General features: G+C 38.9%; 1 protein-coding gene across 3 annotated transcripts in view; it reads left to right on the top strand.

Annotated features, from left to right (window-relative positions):
* The first annotated feature begins 2,017 nt into the window (after positions 1-2,017).
* ryr3 (ryanodine receptor 3) overlaps positions 2,018-22,772 on the top strand; it is an 83,326-nt gene continuing 62,571 nt past the window's right edge. For all 3 annotated transcript variants that reach the window (XM_086060816.1, XM_086060814.1, XM_086060815.1), the window contains exons 1-10: positions 2,018-2,186; positions 11,407-11,526; positions 14,223-14,327; positions 17,505-17,579; positions 17,833-17,911; positions 18,132-18,244; positions 19,817-19,916; positions 20,836-20,929; positions 21,897-21,971; positions 22,259-22,415. In XM_086060816.1, coding sequence (XP_085916942.1) covers positions 2,139-2,186; positions 11,407-11,526; positions 14,223-14,327; positions 17,505-17,579; positions 17,833-17,911; positions 18,132-18,244; positions 19,817-19,916; positions 20,836-20,929; positions 21,897-21,971; positions 22,259-22,415 — 966 coding nt within the window. In that variant the 5' untranslated portion in view covers positions 2,018-2,138. The remainder of the gene's footprint in view (positions 2,187-11,406; positions 11,527-14,222; positions 14,328-17,504; positions 17,580-17,832; positions 17,912-18,131; positions 18,245-19,816; positions 19,917-20,835; positions 20,930-21,896; positions 21,972-22,258; positions 22,416-22,772) is intronic.

Here is a 22,772-nt window from a genome sequence, read left to right as displayed (position 1 = left end):
GGGGGGGGGGGGGGGGTTTGGGGGGGGGAGTTACCGTACCGGCTTCCCGAAAGGAGAAAACATTTACTGCCACTGAACATGTACGAGAAAACAGGATTCAATGTTACCAAAAAAAAAATAGAGCGGGAAAGTGATTTTATGACGTCACGTCATTGATCCTGCAAACATCACAAAGGCTTAGAAGTTTAAAAAAAACAACCACCAGGTTGCTCAAGTGCGAGAAAAGCCAAGTGCTGTCAATTGGTGGATCCCAGAGTTCAAAGCAAACATGGTGCTTCAGCATTTAGCGGTTATGCTGCCTGCAAATGATTAAGGTCTTTAAAGAGCATTTCTATTTTTGTTCCTCAAATTATTTTTTCTCCACCATCATAAGGCGATATCAGTTAAAAATAGATTTTAAAAAAAAGTAGAAATGTACTTACTGTTAGAACCATGACTATTAAAGATATGTAAGATGTACTTAGCCAAAATCTTTTTCAATAATATATTATACGCACACATTGTGGGAATGCTGAAAATTGTTTCGAACCTTCATTATTTTAGTCACTTGCTTCAAAAATTCACACCGGGGTACATCATTTCTTACAGTAGTCACGCAATTTAACGTTAAATATATCAACTTTTCCCCATTCGTTTTCAATGGGACTGACATCGTCGCCCACTTCCATACATACAACTGATCATCATTAACAGCTGTGTCCAGTTAGCAGGAGGTTGCGGGTTCGAATCCCACCTCCGACTGCACATTGCAATTATATCCGTGGCCATTATGCTAAGTGAATACATGTATAACAACTGACTAGCATTTCGGGAAATGCATTATAACTTCACTGAAATTATTTCACAAGAATTCAGTGTTCAGCGTTTCTGCAGAAATTGCACTTTGTCTAGTTCCGATTAATATTGCCTTTGGTGAATACGAATTAAGTAGCTGTTTTTATCCATCTCAGGAGCGGCCATTTTGCCACTTGAGATCGACTGAAAATGACATCGCAGTTGCTCAGGGCTCAGGTAACGACCAATCGCGGCTGAGCTTGTCATTTTCAGTCGACAGCGAGTGACAAAATGGCCGCCGCCTGAGATGGTTGAAGGTAACCCAATATTATTCAGAATACAGTGTAAAGAACATATAATTGTAATTTTTTTGGGGTGCTTTGGGTCTTTCTGATTATAAATCACTTATACAGCTATAGTTAGACTTTGTCTCAAAGATTCTAAATCGAATGTTTCTGTATTTGTACGGCGTCTTTTCAACTTTTCCCTCGAATGCACCATTAGAAAAAAAAGAAGATTCACGGCATGCCATCTCTCCTTCGGTCTCTTGAGGTCTCCCTGATTTTTTATTTTTTTTTGGATTTGTTGGAATTTAGATGTTTCTTGGGTTGGGGAAGAATTCTGGTGGGTGGCCCGGTGGGTGGTGTCTGGTCGGTGCTGGATTTCACCTTCCTTGGTTTTCTTTGGTCCCCTCGGGTCTCCTGACGGCGGTGTTCGGTTTAGGTGAACGGTATGGGATTTTCTCTAATAGGTTTTTGGTGAGCCAACAAATACACGCGCGCACACACGCACGCACGCACATACACATACTCACTCACATACAAAAAAAAAATAAAAAATTATATATATATATATATATATATTAAAAATAATTAAAAAATAAAAATAAAAAAAATAAATAAAGAGCAATGATGATGACATTTCCGAATGAACAATACTGAGCTCTTTAAAAAAAAAAAAAAATAAAATAAAAAAATAAAAAAGAAGATGCAAGTGCTTCCCATTTCAACAGGCAAAAGTGTATTCATTTATAATTTGTTTTCGTGTCAATATTAACGCGACGAAGACAGCATTTACGACCATGGATAAAAAAAAAATGTGTCTGGTCCGCACTGCTGATGCTGTTTCGGAGGAAGAGAAGGATGAGGAAGACGAGGAGAGAGAGAGAGAGAGAGAGGTAGGGAGGGCTCGGGGGTGGGGGGCTCCTCGCGGGGGGGGGGGGGGGGGGGGTTACCGGCAGGTCTTCCCTATATGGCTTTGGACGAGCTCCATGCTAATAACGGCTTGAGGAGCGCAGCGTCGCGTTTCTCGCCGGCAGTCAGTGGTGGCTTCCGTCGCGTGAGCAAACGGGCTCCTTCGCAGCCATGGCCGAGGGCGGAGAAGGGGAGGACGAGATCCAGTTCTTGAGAACTGTAAGTATTTGGAATTCGTTGCTATTTGACGTCAAGCCAAACCAGCCTCCCTTCCGCTACAAATGGACAATTAGGCGCGTTTGCGTTGTTGTTGTTGTTTTTTTGCTGCAGTTGGACGCTATAGTTTTTGGTTGGCTTTAATCATGCATTGTGCTCGTTTTTGGAAGTTTGAAGTGCGCATTAAACGCCGCTGTCCCCCGTGCACTTGGACTCTATACGTGGGGAATGCCAATGAGGAATCCGGTGTGCAGGTGCAACAAGGGCGACTTCACCCCACCTTTTGGATGCTCCCAGTACAATAACCTCGCCTCATTTTCCCCCACAAGCCTCACACGCTATTTTTTGACTCCCAGATATTGTCCTCTTCCTTATTTGCGCCGTGAAAATAGTTGAAACAAGTTGCGCACACATTGCGCACGCAAGTCCAGACTATTTTGGTTGTTTGACGCAGATTGCTTAGGGGGGGGGGGGGGGGGGGGTCCCATCTGGGGATGGGCATGTGCAGGAGTTATCTTTGTAAATGATATGCATGTTGGGGTTCTCCCCTCTTGCCACACGTAGGCTTGAGGTTGTCGAGTAAGAAGTGCTGCATTCAGATTCCAAATGGATGCTTGGGAGTTTGGTCTCGCTTGAGGCGCGTTTGAGACATTTGAACATCATTCCCAACGTATGCAATTGACCTTTGAATTCAAAGTGGATTGTTTTTTTAAAACTCAAATGGACTCTTGGATCACATCATGTCATGTCTGTTTACAAACTAATCATGTTGTGTCGCTTACCCTGCGTTGTATGTAAAAAAAAAGAAGCCTGATAATGACCTCTACCATCTGATCTTTATTATTTTTATGGTGGATCATTTTTGAAGTCAGGGGAAAATTGTGTAGACGTCTGATCATCCTGTGAGATTAGTTAGGATTTTTTGTTGTTGTTGTAAATAATGAAAATAAAAATGAAACAACAACTTATTTGATTCATCGACATTTTGAAAATTGAATCGTTGAAAATTTGCTTAATTTCTGGATTATTACAAGATTTTGTTCTTATGAACAAATGAAACCTTTAAATAAACATTTGTTGGGTTTATTAGATTGCAGTGCTCATCCTGAATGACTGGACAAAAAAAAAAAAAAAAAAAAATTGAGATTTTTTTTGGGCTATATCACTCATGGTCAGCCGTAACCTAAATTGGTCCAAACATTTTTAATTAAAAATAAATTTATCGAGTGAAACCTGATTGGACTAAAACCTTCAACATAATCATGCACATTATACATCTGTCCAATACCACGTCTCTACTGTATACATATTCTAATTATTGACATCAAATGACATCTACAAATGTGTGAATGTGTTGTCACTCTATAAAACCCATAAGTAAATCGACATGTGTGCACGCGCGTTAATGCGGAGGCTTGACTTGCTCAGACTCGGTGCCAGGAGAGGGGACGCTTAACACGTCCTTACCCTCGCCATGCCAGGGATGTGCTGACGCGCGTCGCTCGGCGTCTACTGTCACAGTGGCATCCGAGTCATCTGATGACAACAGCAATTTGAGAGGGATGGGGTGGGTTTTGGTAGCCTGAGCTGGTCTTGAGCCTTGTTAATCAAACCTCAATTGATTTGAAATAATTTAAAGAAGTCTCAGGATATGTGATGGTGGGAATGGGGCATGGACATAAGTATTGGGACATCTGGCCATCCTGCCAATGGATGGAAATAGGGCTGTGCAGTTATTTGAAAATCGGGGTAATCGTAAACAAAAATTAAAGATTATTAACCCTATTAAGTCTGAATCAAATATATGGGAGGAAATTCAGAATATTTATTTATTATTTTGAACAATTTTTTATTTAATTTTTTATTAACTTCCACGTATGACTTTTGATTTGTGTCATATTTGATACATCCGGTCACAATGCTTTAAAGTCGTACATTTATAACTGTCAACAATTTATTAAATAGTATTTCCAAAAATCATAAATAGCATTTCCCACTATTAATAAGTATAAGTGTCTCTCCTTTATCAATTGGGGCGATCTTGCAAGGTCGCTGGAAAAGCCATCAGTTGGGTGATACTGCCCTCTAATGGATTATCCGTGCAATGCAAGTGTCAGATCATATAAATCAGGGTTTTAATGGGACAAAAAATATTATACTCATGAAATAGAGGGCTCAAAATGTCTTGTATTTAATATGATACGTTTGGCGTTATATAGGGTTAATACTAATTTTGAGTTGTTTAAATTGAAATATTTACAACTTTTTATTTTATTTTAAAATGACTCATTTAATAAATCTTATTTGGCTCCAAAGGAACTTGCATAATTATGTTAAAAAAAAAATTGTCTTAATGTTGTTGTTTTTTACACGTTTAAGCAATATTTACACTCTCCCAAGCTGAATGAGTTTGTTCCTCAACCCTTGAGTGACTTTCATTTATTTTGTTTCAATTCTTTATTTTGCTCTCTTCCAAGTGTAAATATTACTCTAAAACTGAGTCTGTTTGGTGCCACTCTGAATAGAGTCAAATTCACTCTACAGAATTTACTGTGTCCCCAAAAATGATTTCCTTAATCGTGATTTCAATTATTACCAAATTAATCGTGATTCATATTTTCTTCATAATCGAAGGAAATGGACAAACCAGTTGGTTCCCGAATCGTTAGGGTTCGATTGTTTTCGCCTCCACCTCAGTAATCCAAGTCAGGCTTGTGGAGGAAACTATCATCAGGGTGTTGACTGCAGCCAGAACACGTTCTCAGCTCACTGTTGATGTTTATTGTCAGTGAAGTTGGCAGTGATGAGCGCTTGGAAAAGAGAGTGAAGGCAGAAAAATGTTACACCTCCGCAGGTGGGGAGACAGCCTCTCACTTAGAATTATTTGCAGCGTCACCACAATGCAGTCTATTTTTTTTTTTTTTTACCCCCTTTAAAGCAACAACATGGATTGTAATATTCCTTTATTAAGTTGAATTAACCGGAAAGTAGAACCGACAGTCTTACTTACATTCTGTACCAAGACATCAAGTCTACAGACTACAGTCAAAATGACAATGATCTTTTATGTCAGATAGGTTTGATATGTATGGAGGGCAAATCTTGCCAGTAAAAAAAAAAAAAAAAGTCTGTCAATGGATTATTATTATTATTATATATTTATTTTTTATTATAATTAAAAAAAAAAAAGTTTGGGAAGACCTTTTTCCACCAGTAAAACGAAACAAAACAACAACACACCTTCAGTCCATCTACAGGCAAGGAACGTTTTTAAACATGAAGTCCATGTCGCACTAATGATATCTTTATAAAGGGTATTGTATACTTCTGCAGAGCTTTGTCCCCCCCCCCCCCTTCCAACAATAGCTTTGGTGTAGAAATGTAAAATAAATCAACAAAATCCCCTGGCGACAGTTATAAATAAATAAATAAACAAATTGTAGTAATAATAATAATAATAAATTATCGTGAGGATAAGAGGGTTCAGATGATGGATGGCTGGATTATACTTATTTATTTATTAATTCATATTTTTTTATTGCAGGAATGGGCTTCCATAAATATGTGACTAAGTAGACTTTGAGTAAAAGTTGTGGATAACTGGAGCATATAATCCTTTATATTTGATGTACAGGTTTTGGTTAAAAACAAATTCCACCGGCGCAAATGGGACTCTGACAGAAAAAATAAAATAAAAAATAAAAAATAATAATAATATTTTTTATGGGCTTCCATAAATATGGGACCACTATGGAGAATTCTAGTAAAGCTTGTGGATAACTGGATCATATAATCCTTAGTTATTTTTGCCCAGATCGTGATCAAATAAATAAATACATAAAAAATCCACTCGCGCTATTTATTTATTTATTTATGGCAGGAATGAGCTCCCATAAATATGTGACCATTAAGTAGAATTTTAGTAGAGCTGTCAAACGATCAAAAGATTAATCACGATTAATTGCTTACTTTTATATAAAAAAATTCCCGCAAAATTTGAAGAGCACCTGTTATGTGTTCATTCTTTTGACATTTAATGTTATGAGGACGTCTTCAACATTTTTTTTGGGATCCACTGCACACGCTCAAAAAAATGACCCCAATATTTTGACATGAACGAATATTTTAAATGTGATACGCAAACATTTATTAAATACTTTACTTTATTACTGAATGTAATTATGTTTATTGCTCAAACACAACCTGCGCTACCTCAATCGCAGCCAATCCGCGGCCACGCTAAAGGATCATCTATGGTCAAAATTAATTTGCGTTCATTTATGATTAATACGAAAAAAAAATTGTGATTGATTAATTAGTTAATAATATCTTTGACATTTTAGCTCATAACTTTAGCATTCTGCCTTCCTGCGCAAACTTAAATCGTTTTCTGTTATTTTCGGCCTTCTCATCGACAGCCAATCAACTGGCTCAAATGTGCATTTACAAATTTGAATATAAAAAAACGGTAGCACTCACTGAAATGGAACATCATGCGTGTCAAGATCCGGTCCTCCAGGGCCTGAGTCCTGCATGTTTTCGAGGTTTCTCTACTCCAACCCACCTGAGTCAATGATCAGGAGAATGATCAGGTTCCTGCAGCTGCGTGAACGTGGGAAATGTTCTAAAACATGCAAAAAAAAGAAAAGAAAAAAAAAGAGCAATGATGATGACATGTCAAATCGGTATAATTACCAAATTCAGCAATACTGAGCTCTTTAAAAAAAAAAAAAAAAAAAAAAAAACTAAAACATGCAGGACTCAGGCGCTCGAGGACCGGACTCTGACACCACTGATCTACACGATGCTGCCTTGTCTTCTTGTTTTGCTGACAGTTGGTTTAATTGAACCGCACGCACAAATCCAACAGGTGTTCTCCAGTGACATTTCCATCTAAAAAATGATAAATCAGAAAAAAAAAAAAAAAAACACGCTTGGAGATGTAAGATTCTCCCGCTGTGATGTGAATGGAATCGATTTCCCGTCCGGACGGAATGTTCTCTCTCCCGCCATCAAGTCTCTTAACGTGTGACAGCTGTGCCAACTCACACCTGTGTCCTATTTAACGCCAATTCCGCAGCATTACTCTCATTGCTGATTCATGTAACGTTCTACGCGGTTTTTGTATATCTGAGACACGGCTGCGATGTTCCCCGGTGGGAAAATGTGTCTATATGGACTTATTGATCATTTGACCTTTTTGCTGCACTTTCAGGCCGTGCGGTATTGCTTTTTTTACATGATCATCATTTCAGTGTCGGTCGGGGGTTGTTGTGTTATGAAAAGGATGCATATCATATGTGATGCGTTACTCATTCGGAAATGATTTTGTAACTTAACTGCTGTGTTGTTGTTGTTTCTTCAAGAAAAAAAAAAACATTCATCTGGTTGCCATCAAGCTGTCAGATTTGCTCGAGAGTGCCGTCGCTATTTGTTGCGCGCGTCTGTCCGGAACAGCTGCCGTCGTCTGGAGATGTTTTGCTGCTCCGAATCGCACCCTCGCAAGAGGGGGAAGGTCAATGATGTCATTGATTGGGTGCGCTGATTTGACCCCTGATGAGGCCTTCAAAATCATTTTGGTATCTTGCACTAAGGATTAGGAAACCAGGCCATGCTACGTTGGCATTAACTCATTCACTGCCATTGACGGTTATAGACGTCAAATATTCATTTGAACTATTTCTATTAATTGAACTTTTTTTTTTCTCTCCACTTTTGTTACCAAGAGTATGAAAAACTATACTTTTTTTTATTGTACATTTAGAACAGATATAAAATTTGTGATTAATCGTGAGTTAACTCATGAAGTCATGCAATTAATTACAATAATTTTTATTTTATTAATCTTGTCTTTTCTTTTTATAAATCGCCTCAGGCGATTAAAATCTTTAATTGTAATTAATCGCATGACTTTAATCGTTAACTCACAATCATAAATTTTATACCTGTTCTAAATGTACAATAAAAAGTTTTTTTTCTAGGTTTTGGACAACGGAAAGGTTTCTCTTCCATCCAAGCGGCGCTGTGGATTCTCACGCTCATTGCGTCTGAGAAAAAGCTGCTATAAAGCCATACACATGCAAAGCCAGGCTGGAAATGTCCAATTTGTTACAGGAGCAGCATTTAAATCTCTGCCGGTGCGGTTATTGCGGAGCTGCATATAAGAAGACTTGCTTGACTGCTGGAGATGATTTTATTTGATTGATTGGTTTTAAATCTGGAGCTGAGACGCGCCTGGTGCATTATTGATTTTCGACCCAGGAGTCAGTGATGACTATCTCACTTACGAAATCAGACTAAAAGACGGAGAGAAAGAGACGGCATCCATTTTTGACTGAATGTCTTTGAAACATGAACTGGATTTAATCATGGTGGACTTTTTTTTTAAACTTTTGATATATTTTTGGCATTAAGTATCGGTGGCTGGTGTCGGGTGCCTCTAAAAGGACTCAATTCGAGGGATGTTCGATACCTCTTATTTCAGACCGATACCTGTCACATATAACACTAATACTTAAAGGTAAATTCAACATTTCAGATGATTTTAAAATTTGGAGTACTTTTCGATAGAAAACAAGATCGAGCTAATTCAGACATGACCCTGGGAGGTCTCAGAACTTTTGGTAAAATTTTGAAACTAAGATTTAAAAAAGAAGTCAATATTTTTTCAAATATGTGGGGGGAAAAATATCACCAACATTAAGAGTTGGAGTTGTTTTTTTACACCAATATTTTCTCTTTCCAAGTATTGGTAATCGGCCTCCTTGTTATTAGCCACACAAGTCGAAATAGCCGCGCTGACGTATCGAACAGAATCACCTTTTCTCAAGTTCGCATGGGCAGCATTCGTTGGGAGTTGATGGCACTTGCCGCGGGACGTCGGAGGTTCTCCGGTGACGGGCCGGTCGGCGCGCATGCTCGCACACACAAACGCACACCTGTCACTGTCTGTTAGGACACGTTAGCGAGTTGTGCGGGGAAGAAAAATGAGAGACTGAAAGAGAAGACGGCAAAAGTAAATGTATGCAACAGCAGTCGGGTTGAACGGCACGCATCGAACTGATGCTTCGATTTGAGTGTTGCTGCGGGGGTCGAGCCGGCGGATGACGAGGGGTCAAGTTCCTGCTCTGCGCTTGGCAGCTTGATAGAGCTGCCACCTGACCCTGACTTACCTCCAGGGTCCTAAACATAGTCCTGATACTGGTTTTTAGTGGTCTAGCAGATGGTCATGGATTCACCACATTCTCGGAACACGCTCAAGGTTAGGCCTAAAAAGGGAGGGACAGTAAGCTTCACGAGGAATGACGGACAATAGGGGTGTGCCCCCCCCCCCCACCAAATTTTTTTTGCGATTCTCATTTAGTACGATTCAGAATCGATTTTAAATGTCCAAAATCGATTTTATTGACGTTATTTTATACCGTCTTGCCCTTTATTGGGAGTTCATGTTGTACCCGATTTGGCCACTTAGGGGCAGTGTGGTTCCGCGCGCTCTGATACAAGTTGTAGAGAGTAGAAAGAAAAAGTCGCGATCAAGTTATGCCAGTAAAAGTAGGTTTTTTTTGCAGCGTAGGATGAGTATATGCCGGTGAGCAATGTTAAGATGCTTTTCTGTATACATTCCTGAAGTGCGTTTCGTATGAATAGCCGTTCTTTTGAGTGATAAAAGTGCCGTGAGTAGCGCGCTAATTAGCATTAGCGAATCAGACTGGAATAGATAATGACAAATTATTTGCACATCTATAAATTGAAGCAGAAATAATCGTCAATCAAATCATTTTGAAGCAAAAATCGAAAATCAATTCTGAATGGAATCGCAGGCTCAAAAATCGGAATCGAATCGTGAGACAAAGATTCCCACCCCTAACGGACAATACTTTAATAATACTTTTTTTTTTCTAAAATACCAACACGATGCCAAATAACAAAAATAAAAAACAGCTTCTAGTATTGCAGCTTTAAAAAATGATTTATACATTTGCGTGTTATTTACATGGTTTTATGGTAATCCTAAATGATCTAAACCCTGACAAAAATTTGAGTCAAATTGCATTTTTATATGGTGAGCGTCTTTTAGCTGGGAATGATACAAGGAAGTGGCAAACGGCCATTATTTGTTAAAAAACAAAAAAAAACTTTTGAAAAAAAATTAAAGTGCAAAATTATTTATACAATTTCTCAATATGTGTTCGTGGATTTCCAATATTATCAATGATTTTACGAGTTACAGGATCCTTTTAAATGATAGAAAAAGATAAGAAAAAGAAAGGCCCCCCAAGCCATTTTTAGGTGGCCCGCAGCATATACATATACACATTTGCTACTAATAATTTAGTTTTATATACTGTAGAAATGTTCTAAATATGCAAACGAACTATTTACAAGTAGCAGCAATTCTTTTTTTTTTCTTTTTTTTTTTCTTTTTTTTTAACACTATGGTGAATAACGATCATATTTTTTTACAAGCAAAAGTGCTTTTCCTCCACTTCCCTGTTTTGCTTCTGGCTGTAGAGATGAGATTCAACTGCTCTTCAGTGCAAGGGCGGATATTTTCAACCACACCAAAATCTTGTATTAAAAAAAACAAAAACTAATCTAGTTGCCTTATAGAAAGATGTCCGGGTAGCAGTTTCTCAAAAAAAACACTAATATGTTAACAATATGCAATTTTGATTGACTGATTTTCTTTGACGTCTATAGCCGTCAATGGCAGTGAATGAGAAAATTACATCACACCAAAATTTGTGGCAAATCTTCAATAAACTATCAAATAAAGTCCCAAGCGGTCCTAAAAACTGTCTGGACATAACGCATGAAGAATAGCAATGTTGTCAAATTCAACAAGTTAGCTTAGTTTGTTAGCTGCAATGACAATCAAAAAAATCTCATGCATCTTGTTATTTATAGATGTCAAATATGGGGGTTGCGCAGCCGGTATTTAAATGTACTGAATTATTATGACTTGTGTGAAGAAGAAGTGGGAGCCAGAACCATGGCAACCATCTGCTTCCAACACACACACACACACTGGCAAAATGTACACACAAATCAATGTGTGTGTGTGTGTGTGTGTGTTCCTTTAGTTGGATGCGCTTGCGTGACCGCTTTCAAACTCATTCCGCTTGGATGCTATTATTAAATCTAACATTTGGATTTTGCTGAAAAAGGCTGTTGGTTCAAATGTTTTGATTTGGATGCATTTTTTTTTTGGTCTTTCGGGCAGGATGATGAGGTGGTCCTTCAGAGTGTGGCCACTGTTCAAAAGGAGCATCGCAAGTTTTGCCTGGCCGCTGAGGGACTTGGGAACCGCTTATGTTACCTGGAACCCACTTCTGAAGCCAAGGTGAGGAAGGATTTAAAATGTCAAATCCCAAATTAAGGCAAGCAGGTTGATTATTATTCCTGTTAGGTTGTTTTTGTCAGCAACAGCAAGAATGTTCCCGGGTCGATTTGACCCGGGCTATTTTTTAACTCATTCACTGCCATTGACGCCTATAAACGTCAAAAAATCATTCTAACTATTTCTATTAGTTTAACAATTTTTCCCCACTTTTGTTAACAAGGGTATGAAAACCTAGACATAAAAAAAAATAAAGAGAAAAGATGATTAAAAATGATGGACGTCAGGCGATTAAATTTTTTAAAACTTTAATTAATCACATGACTTCAATAGTCAAATTTTATATCTGTTCTAAATGTACAATTGTCCCCCCTAGGTTTTCATACTCCTGTTAACAAAAATGGAAAAAAAATTTAACTAATAGAAATAGTTCAAATGAATTTTTGACGTCTATAGCCGTCAACGGCAGCGAATGAGTTAAAGGACACACCGTGCCAGCCGAAGAAGCTCCGAAAGACGCTGACATGTTTCTGCCGCTGTCAAGAGGGATCTTTATGGCGTACTTCCATCTAATTACTCCAAGCAGATCTCCTGCTGAGAGGTTTCAAGTTCAAACGAATGCCCCCCGCGACTGCGGCGGGCCTGTACTCGGATATGGCGCCTTCGCCTTGGCTCGGACACGAGCGACGGCGTTTCACGGATCATGTGCTTGCTGGTCTGCGTGCCAAGGCGGCCACCTGACCTACAACCTACCCACAAAACTAACCGAGCAAGTTTTCCTCATCATCTCCTGATATGAAGAAAGACGCCTTTTAATTGAAAAGCGTTTTGCCCCGCAAAGAAAGATGGGAAAAAAAAAACGATCTGCTCCGCTGGCCGCTCTCTACTTTAGCTGCATTACTCGGAGCAAATCCCATTTTCAGGAGCAGTGGAGCGGAAGGCGGGTTTTGCCGGCAGTCCCGAGTTCCTAAATTCAGTTTGAGAACACGAGGGCGCGCTTCAGTTCGCTTACCTGGAGACGTTGTCCAATGAAAGGGCAACGCCTGCAGTCGCTCCGGGGCCATCTGTCACAAACAAGCCGTCCTCTCACCTTGCGACATAAGGACAACGCGTCGGGGGCCCCTTCGGGTGTCACGTGCGGAGGAATGTTGAGGCCGCCTGGAGCTCGAAAATGGCCCAAAAAAAAAAGATGTGAAAGCAGGCTTGACTTTAGAACATGTGATTTTTGCAATGCCCAAAACATCATCATCATCATTTCGTGCTTTAACTCATTTGCTCCCAAAAACGTATAAAAACGTTCTATGGTCCCCAAAACGTATTTATACGTTGTTTATGTTTTTTTTATGCTAGAGCATACAAAAGGCTAAAGAAATAATAGATATTAGAAAAAAACGGCCAGCAGAGTAAAAGAGATCAACCAGGGCTATGTTGCAACAAGCTCTTTTTGCCAGTGTTTTCAACAGATTTGTGAATAATGATGAAACTATATTCTAATGCTAATTGCTGCAAAACGGAAACAGATACAAATATAGTGTAATAATTGAAATTGTAATTCAAGTTCAATTAATTCCCCAAAACGTATAAATATGTTCTATTTTAAATATTACCATGCTCCCAAAGACATATTTATATGTTTATGTATTTATTTTAATGCAAAAGCATACAGAATGCTTTGATGCAGCCTTAGAACTGAAGATAGCGCTTGAAGAAATGGCAGTTATTACAAAAACGTCCAGCATGTGGCAGCAGAGTCTAAGAGATCAACCAGGGCCATGTTAAAAATGAGGATGATGTCAGACTACTGCATGATTCGGAAGGGGTGTCAATTATTGAGCTAAACAGTGCTAGCTAGCTAGCTCTCTAGCTAGCTCCTATGGTGCACGTTTACCTGCTAGGGAGCTAGCTAGAGAGCTAGTTAGCTCCTGGGGCTAAAGACCTCTGTTGTTGAATATTTCTTGAGCCTGTGTATTTGTTACCAAATGGCTCCTCCTAGTATTAAAATGCAGGAAGGGACGTCGATTATTGAGCTAAACAGTGTTTTGTTTGAATGAATGACTTTACCCTTTCTAACGCTTGATTTTATTGAATTGCATCCCTGCTGAACACCAACAAACGAGCTGTTTAAAAGGTTGCTGCAAGCACTTTGCTGACCGTACACCGCCTCCGCCAAACCGTTCACCAAAAGATGTCCGTCAGAACCATGTATCACCGATTACAATCGGACTAATCGTGCACAATCACCGTCAATGTTGTTGCTGCTTCCGAGACTGTTTTTAAGGCTTTGAAAACCCGGATGCGAAAAAAAAAAAAAATTCAATTGCAGTGAAATGATTCATAAGATTCAGCAAATGTGGTTTATTGCCGTATTTACCAGAGCGCTTCATAATCCTCAGCACCTTGCTGGCAACACACCAGGATGCCCATCACTTTATTTACGAGGGCCATTCCTTGCTCCGCAGTTCAATTAATTACACTTGGGCCCTCGGCCTTGTATCACTTAATTTAGCAAATGATTTGGCCGCTGGGCCGCGTTGGCGTTCATTCAATTCCGTTCAGCGTGATAGATGAGGAGGAAGAATATGTCAATGTACAAAGTTTCTGTTTTCGCTCGCAAAATCGTAACTTCAACTCATGTTCTCTTCCCTTTGTCCTCCTCGGCGCACTCATCATCTCCCTCCCCGCTCTCCTTCATTCTGCAGTATGTTCCTCCGGACTTGTGCATTTGCAACTTTGTGCTGGAGCAGTCGTTGTCAGTGCGAGCCCTGCAGGAGATGCTGGCGAACACCGGACAGAGCAGCGAGGGGGTGAGTTAATAACGTCGCAAATGGGCGGCAATTTGGCATCGGGAATAAATTGATTTGTCGATTTGCCGATTAAAACTGAAATTGGCATTCTGATTCCAAAATTGCTGTCAAATTCTTTCCAGCATGTCCAGAAGTTTAAACTCCAGAGAAGCAAAATTCTACTGATTTGTTGTAGAAAGACTGTAGTAAGAAGAGCCATCTAGTGGTGAATGGTGATATTACAACTTAAAACTGCAGTCGCTGCATTTTCGCATATTCACTTTTTTTTTTTTTTCAAAAATGTTTTATACTTTATTTTATTCTGCCACCATAAACAACCTGGGTTCAAACCCCGCCTGGACCACATTTAAGTACATTCCATGGTTCGATACCAACTGACTATCATATCAGGAAACGGATTATAATTTCTCTGAAATGATCAAATTCCACTTCAGACAGATTGCAGTTCCGTTTTTCTTTTTATTCATTTCTCAAAATGTGTAATTTTCACATCATTTGTCTTTCATGCATTCAGCTTTTCCGCATTCACACGCAATTTCTACAGAAATGGCACTTTGTCCCGTTTATTTATTTATATTTTACTCAAACTTGACCCTGCTCGTATTATGAATGTGTTGAGCAAGGTTGCATTTTTTTTATTTTTATTATCATTATAAGGTACTAGGACTCGACACAATTTATCCAAGAGTCTCGATAAAGAAAATTGCTTGCATGGATCATTATCTCCAAACTGCTGTCTTGGGCGAATGTGGCCTCAAATGAACTGCCAACATCCCTTATTGTCTTATTTTTGTCTCCCCGTGTTGCATTGTTATCGGCCCGCGGCGCGGGATAACTGGCAGCTCTCCTTTTTGGCAACACAACATCGTGTTGGCTGCAGTACAAACTGGGCTGGCGAGGCCAATAAATCCCATCTCGTACTTCCGTCCCACAATTAGGCTCCATTTGTCTTTGTTGCTCACGTTTCCCGACGGTCTTTTTTGTTTGTATGTTCCTAGAATGGCGAGCGTGAAAAATGGCGAAGCTCCGTCGGTTTTGTTTTGCCATCTGCGTGCGTGAGAGATGGACCGACCAACAAGCCGCAGGAAGTGTTATTTCTAAACGTAGTTTTGGCATGTGTGACATTTAAGTTTATAACCACGATGACAGGCGGCCATTTTATTCCGTGAGATACAGAACAGCAGCATTATGGAATTGTTTTGGCTTATTTACCAAAAAAAGTAAAGCACATTTATAGTTTGTGTGCGGGCGCTCCCCGGGTTGTAAATTAAGACGCAGCGTCGCTTTCAGTTTTGAGTTTCACGCGGTCAGGCCAGAGACAATTAATGAGCTTGTCATAGATGTCTTGGAAGTGTGACTTATAGCTTGAGGCAGATCGTCGCCAAGGCTGCTGCATCCGTAGAAAGCTTTGCCTTGGTCTTGAGGTTCACTTCATGTGCAGCCACTTTGCAATTAATGATGTAGGAATAGAGTATTTAATTTTAGAAAATGGGATTTGTGGTTGTTTTCACTCGAATCCGTCTCTTAACACTTTCAGCCTGTGTGTAAAAAAATGGGCGGATCCCAATTTTTGTGCCAGGGCAACGTCAACTCAATAGGCCTTGCAGCATCTGGAAATTTGGAGACAAAAAAAGGAGACTCGGATTTTTAGGCAAGCAAAGCAGGTCAGGTTTGAAATACAATCAAACATCATTTTCTGAGTTTTGGGATCATTTTTTTTGCGGGAAAGAAAATGGAAAAAGAACATTTAAACAGATGCAATAAAAACAGCAGAGGCCCCAGAATTGAACCCTGTGGAACACCATGGCAATTCCTATTTGCACATAATCGTCCGACCGACCAATTTTTTGGAAATCTCCGCAAATTCAGCCTTGGGTAACAATCATTCCTTGAAGATGCGACTCGCACCTCACCTCGTCCCCTAAAGCACGTGCACAGCCCAGCTGGCTAGCAAGCTGTTTAGGATACAGTACACCCAGAGGGTCACCCAAGCAAAGGTCACCATTCTTGGCAATGATGCGTCAGCCTGAAATACAGGCCGGCTTGATGTGCACGCCCAGCTGTTGCCCGATCCTCTTCCTGTTTTCATTTGATGAAAGCCTCACAATTGTGTTTGTCAACTAGCGAGGACAAGTGTCCACGTTGTTGTTGTCCAACATTGCAATTTTTTTTAACCACTTTAAAATCAACATTTTATAACACGCGACTGAATTAAGTGAATCCAAAGTGTTAATTTTAATTAAGTGTAATTCATTATGAGTTCATTAAATTTAATATATTCATTTGTATTAAGTTAATTCAAAATTAATCCTAAATGAATATATCAAGTTTAATGAACTCATAATTACCGGTAATTAAAGATTTGAGACTACAAATTGAAGTGTTGACCAATTTAAAAAAATATCTTTAATTGGTAACACGCGATTGAATTAAGTTAATCCAAAGTGAAAATATTAAATTTAATTCATTTTGAGTTCATTAAATTTTATATATTCACTTGGATTAAGTTCATCCAAAATTAATCCAAAATTAATCTAAAGTGTTTATGTTAAATTTAATTAATTATGAGATATTATTAATTTCATTAAGTTTAACTAATTTTGAGTTCATTTAACTTAACATATTCACTTTAGATAAATTTTAGATTAATTTAATCCAAGTGACTATTAAATGTAATGAACTCATAACTAATTAAACTTAATATATTTACTTTGGATTAATTTAATTCAACTGTATGTTACCAATTGAAGCGATTTAAAAAAAAATTGGTCAACAATTCAATTTGTAATCTTAAACTGGTCCAACAATTCTCTTTTTAGAGTGTACAGAACGTAGACTTCTTTACAGTATCTTCTCTTTCCCCCCTTGTGCCACTAGAGGTTGATTAAAAAGGTAAGCAGAAATTAAATGAATTAACCTCAGAGGTGATGGATGGAACGTTTATCTTTAAATAATTTTTTGCCCAATGTCAATTTCCACTGCCGTATTTATTGTAGGATAGCCAGATACTGTATTTGCTTTTGTGTATGTCTTGGTTGATTGTTTATTTATTAAATTTTTTTGCCTAACCTGCCTGCACTTGAAATAATTATTAGTCGCTCGTTGAGCACACTTCAGTTAAAGCCAGAAATTAAAACAGAATTGAGATAATCCAGCAATTTTCGTAATTTTCTGCAGGCGGGTCAGGGGGGTGGACATCGAACCCTGCTCTACGGTCACGCCATCCTCCTGCGCCACTCTTTCAGCGGCATGGTGAGGAACATTTTTATCTTCTTCTTATAGATCTCAAAAAGTTGTCATTTGCAATATTTAGCCTCCCAAATATGCAACTATGTAAGGCAAGCTCCCTGTATTGCTACACCGCAAAATACTGTTGCCGCGACGACGCGCGCACCCAAATTATAAGCACGTTATCATTTTTTTTAAACATTTCTCATGTGCTGAATCTTGTCATGTGTAAATGTACAGCAAATTCTATTGACATTTGAATGGATTTTTGTACTAGTACCTGACCTGTTTGAAGACGTCAAGGTCTCTGACGGACAAGTTGTCGTTCGATGTCGGACTACAACAAGATTTGATAGGTACAGTACCGGTGTATTTTCTCCTCCTCAGCCAGTGAAGATTGACCTTAACAGCAACCTTGACACAATATATCAACAGAACATGATGGTTATTTTGAATGCTCCCTAGAATAGAAAGCGGCCCAAAGGCCGCGTTGGCCGGCAGGGCAACTCATTTATCAGCTGTCGTACATTCCGACACCTCGTAATTGCTAATATGGAAGCTTGTTTGTATGAACAGGAGAGGCCTGCTGGTGGACCATCCACCCTGCGTCCAAGCAGAGGTCCGAAGGAGAGAAAGTCCGCATCGGAGATGACCTGATTCTCGTCAGCGTGTCCACAGAACGATACTTGGTCAGTTGATTTTCCTGCGTCCGTCAGTATTGGCGGAATTCTCACCTCTGTGGATACGCATAGTATGTAAATGTACATGTATGCATAACATGTACATTTACATACTATGCGTATCCACAGAGGTGAGAATTCCGCCAATACTGACACTAGGGCTAGGTAAAAAAAAAAAAGTAAAAAATTGAATAATCGAATAATCGACATCGAATCGATTTTCCTTTTCAAACCCGATATCGATTCATAAAGCTAATATATCGAGATACGAATCACAGCCTCCCGAAATGAGCCGTACCATATCGAATCGAATCGTAATTTCACTGAGTCGTCCGACACGAATCGTTCCACTTTCAAATTGAACCGTCTTTGAATCTCTCCACACCCCATGTATCGAAAAACGTATCGAATTGTTTTTTGTGGAGTGTTTAAAAAAAAAAAAAAATATATATATATATATAAATGTATAAAATCATGTGTGTGTATATGTATTTAATAAAAATATAACAAATATAAAAAATATATATATATATTTTTTAAAGCGGAACATGCGCCACCCCAGATTCCATCAGCAGAAATCGGCCCAGATGAGTTGAGATAACGTCAAACTGTTTCAAGCCACTCTCCATCTTCACCTCGTTTCAGCTCGCAGTGTGTCTATGCTAATGTTTTTCCCCATCTAAATATTCCTTCTCACCACTTGAGAGAGAGAGAGAACTGAACAAAATATTGATTTCCCCGCGTGTCTGGAGGTCGCCGGCTTTGCTTCACTGTCACTGTCGAACGACACAAGCCGGCGGGCTGACAAGAACAGCGTCGGGGATCTTAACACTTCCTTATCTGAAATAGAAATCACATTTCCTATTAATGTTATGTCTTTTCCTCAACTTACACCCGAGTAAGACAAATCAGAGGCAAACTTTGAGATAAATTGTCGCGGCCGTTGAGCAGCGGAAGACAAATAGCAAAAAGGTGGAGTGGAAACGTGGCGGGCATACTAAATGGAGCAGCGCCGTCTTGTTGAGGCCATTTAGACGAGCAAATGTGCTTTTAATGCAAAGCTGGCAAACGTCCAAGCTTGCATATGCTCCGCTGGGAAATCTCCAGCGGATTTGGCTCCGGCGTTTCTTTTTCGAGGAACGGGGCAAGCAAAAAGTAATCAGAGCGGCATTACCCATTAGTGATCGCACAAATAAGTGGATGTGCGGCCGTTGCAGGATAGAAGCTTTTTCTTCAAATCATATTGTATTATTCGTGGCAAGTCGTGAGCTGGAAGTCGTTGTTCAGCACGTTTTGTTGAGCATCCACAAACGTGTAAATCCTGCCACGCGGGAAGGAGTTATAGGGAAGCGCTGATGTAGCAGCGGTGCTTTTTTTTTTTTTTAGCCGGCAGCCATGTAAACACTGTTTGGCAGCACTTGTTGAATAATAATAATAATAATAATAATCTTTTCAAATCCCAACGCTGGGAGTTCCTCTGACGGGTGTTTGCGGATTCTTCGCGCTTGCCTGAGCTTCCCTGCTGCCACTGTTGCTATTTAACGAGCGTGCCGGGCCATTTTGTGGCGTCTCTATTTGCAGCACCTGTCCATCTCTATTAGCAACATCCAGGTGGATGCATCCTTCATGCAAACCCTGTGGAACGTCCAACCAACCTGCTCCTCAGGCAACATGGCTGAAGGCAAGTTGAAAAAAAAAAAACAACAACAACCTAACATTCAATTTAAATGGAGATTTACATGGTAAAAAAAAAAAAAAGTAACATAATAGAATGTTACTTTTTATTTTACAGTGATATTTCTGAATTTTTACAAATATTTAATTTACAAATATAAGCTCATTTTACATGTCAAATGTAAAATAACATGAAATCACTGTAACTGTAAAAACACATATTTCTCTTCTTTTACCCCCAAAAAATCCATTAGAAATACATACAGTATATTTAATAAATTACGTTCACAAATGTATCAGAATTTCACAAATATTGGTCTGTTATTAAAATGTGAAATTCAACTTTAAAACCCTTAAAAAAATGAAGAAAAAACTGAGAAATTAACAGTAAAAATTCATAATTTTACCATAATTTCTTTGTGAATATCTATTTTTTCTTCAGTTATTGGCCATGTTTTGAAAGATTAATCACATTATTTTGGTTGTCAGATGTTATTTTATTACATACAATCTTGTTAAAATTACAGTTAAAAACTCTACTGTAATTATGGGAAAAACTGTTTTTACGAGAAAGTAATTTTCTGTGTTCACAGTATTTTCTGGTGCCCCAGCTGCCGTAAAATTACTTTATTTATTTATTTATTTTTAATAAGAAAGTATTTTTCTGGCACCCCAACTGCTGGAAAATTCAAGTTAAAAAAAATTTTTTTTTAATGAGAAGGTAATTTTTTTTTGTAATACAATTTTTAAAATTCTTTTACAGTGTACTTTAAACTTCGTTTTAACACATTTTGTTAAGATTTGAGCGTGAGCATTGACTGTTATGAGACTACAAAATGATGTAAACCCCCCCCATCCCCCCAACCCCTGCCCCTGTTATGTATATCCATAACATCAATATCAGGAGCCTCTAAATTTGTTGTCAGGGTTTTTGGTTGGTGGTCATGTGATGCGTCTGTGTCGTGGCCATGACGAGAGTTTGACCATCCCTGGAGCAGAACGGAGTGAGGAGGAGCAAAGGTATTGTGCTCCATTTTAGTTCAAGTGGCAGCTAGTAAGTAGTATTACCAATTAGGACAAAAACTGATACTCTATTACTGTTTACTGTATTTCCCTAGCATTAGCATGTCTGTTAGCATGTCGGCAGTGAGCTAGGCTACTGTGAAGTGTAATTAACAAAATATCTTAATAGCTTCGTAAAACAATTTTGTAGCCATTACCTAAAAGTATCGTAGTTAATAGCATGACTTCAATAGTTAACTCACAATGAATCGCACATTTTCTATCTGTTTTAAATGTACTATAAAATATAAATGTTTTGATACGATTGTTAACATAGAAGTGAAAAAAATGTTTAACTAATACAAATATGGTTGCATCTCTTAGTCATTGATACAGTAATTTCATAATTCATAACATTTAGTTAAAATTAAATATATGTGTAATATTGATTTGTGTTGAGGGTCATTTTTCTGCCACTAGATGGCATAATTGCATTTGTAAGACTGTGACAGCTGAGTGCATTTTTCTTTTCATGTTATGAGCTATCTAATCTTTAACATGGTGTCACTAGTGAAATTCTGCATATTTTTTTTAAATCATAAAATACAACTTGACCCCAGTCTCCACCAATATATGCATTATTATGAAATTTTATACTGCAACATTTTGATGTGGAAGTGTCTGCTGCGTTGCGACTGGAATTCCTCCAGTACAGGCTTTGCGCATAAAAAATAAAATAAAATTGTGCTGCTAAAGGAACTCAAAATTAACGCTAATTTTGACAAAATCCAAATTATTACTAATAATGTTATTTAATCTTACATAAAAGAAAGAAGAAAACTGTCCTTGGGGCGCACCATCATTGATCTCCCCAAGTGTTTGTAAACTGCTTTAATGTAATTTATTTTTTATGTCCGGTTCTTTAGAAATCTGCTACAGTATCCAATTTCCATTTTTACGCAATCCCCCCAATATGTGCTGACAGGATAGTCTACTACGAGGCAGGTAAGGGAGCGTCAAAAGCCCGCTCCCTCTGGAGACTGGAGCCTTTGAGGATCAGGTGAGTTGAAGTTCTTCTGAATCTACAGATATTGACTTTTGCTTCCTTTGTTTTTGAGCTGTCACTACCAGTTTTTAGTCCAGCAGAGGACTCTTTAAATCTCTTTCAATCTCCTCCTCCTCCTCCTCCTCTCACTTTTCATCCCTTTCTTTACCCGTCCACCCACACAATTTGACAGTTACTAGTTAGTAACCCTAACCACAGCAGAAGGTAGAAAAAGCGACTTGCTACTGGTATAATATTAATTTATGAAAACGTAAAAAATTTGTGACGCATGCCGCGTTCAGCTGGAGCGGAAGCCACATTCGCTGGGGTCAGGCCTTCCGACTACGCCACCTCTCCACCGGCCATTACCTGGCACTGACTGAGGACCGGGGACTGGTCCTGCAGGACCGGGAGAGGTCCGACACCACGGCCACCTCCTTCTGCTTCAGGCCGTCAAAGGTCAGCGCGCAGTCGCCGTCCGCATTTGCGCAATTTTGACCTCACTTCCAGAGCAGAGCTGCAAAGTGGTCGCTAACCACGCTGTGCTCGGCGTGTAGGTTTTGGGTGTAGAACTGCTTGTGATGCAAATGTGATGATTTGTACAAATAAAAATGGACTTCAATTCCCCTTTAAGAAACAATGTATTTTTCCTCTGACAGAAATAAAATAGTGTTGCAGTGAGAGCCCAAACTTCTTTTTATACTCATGTCCCCCTATAGGGCTAATTATTGCACCTCTGCCAGAACCAAAAAGTTTCAGCTATGTGTTCCCAAGCTGGAAAAGTAAAATGTGGAAGTTACAAAAGTGGCACCTTTT

Source organism: Leptonotus elevatus, chromosome 18, assembly GCF_054856555.1.
Source record: "Leptonotus elevatus isolate MCC_2025b chromosome 18, RoL_Lele_1.0, whole genome shotgun sequence".
NCBI classification, from domain to species: domain Eukaryota; kingdom Metazoa; phylum Chordata; class Actinopteri; order Syngnathiformes; family Syngnathidae; genus Leptonotus; species Leptonotus elevatus.
Note: the sequence above shows the minus strand (reverse complement) of the source record. Positions and strands in the feature narration are given on the sequence as shown.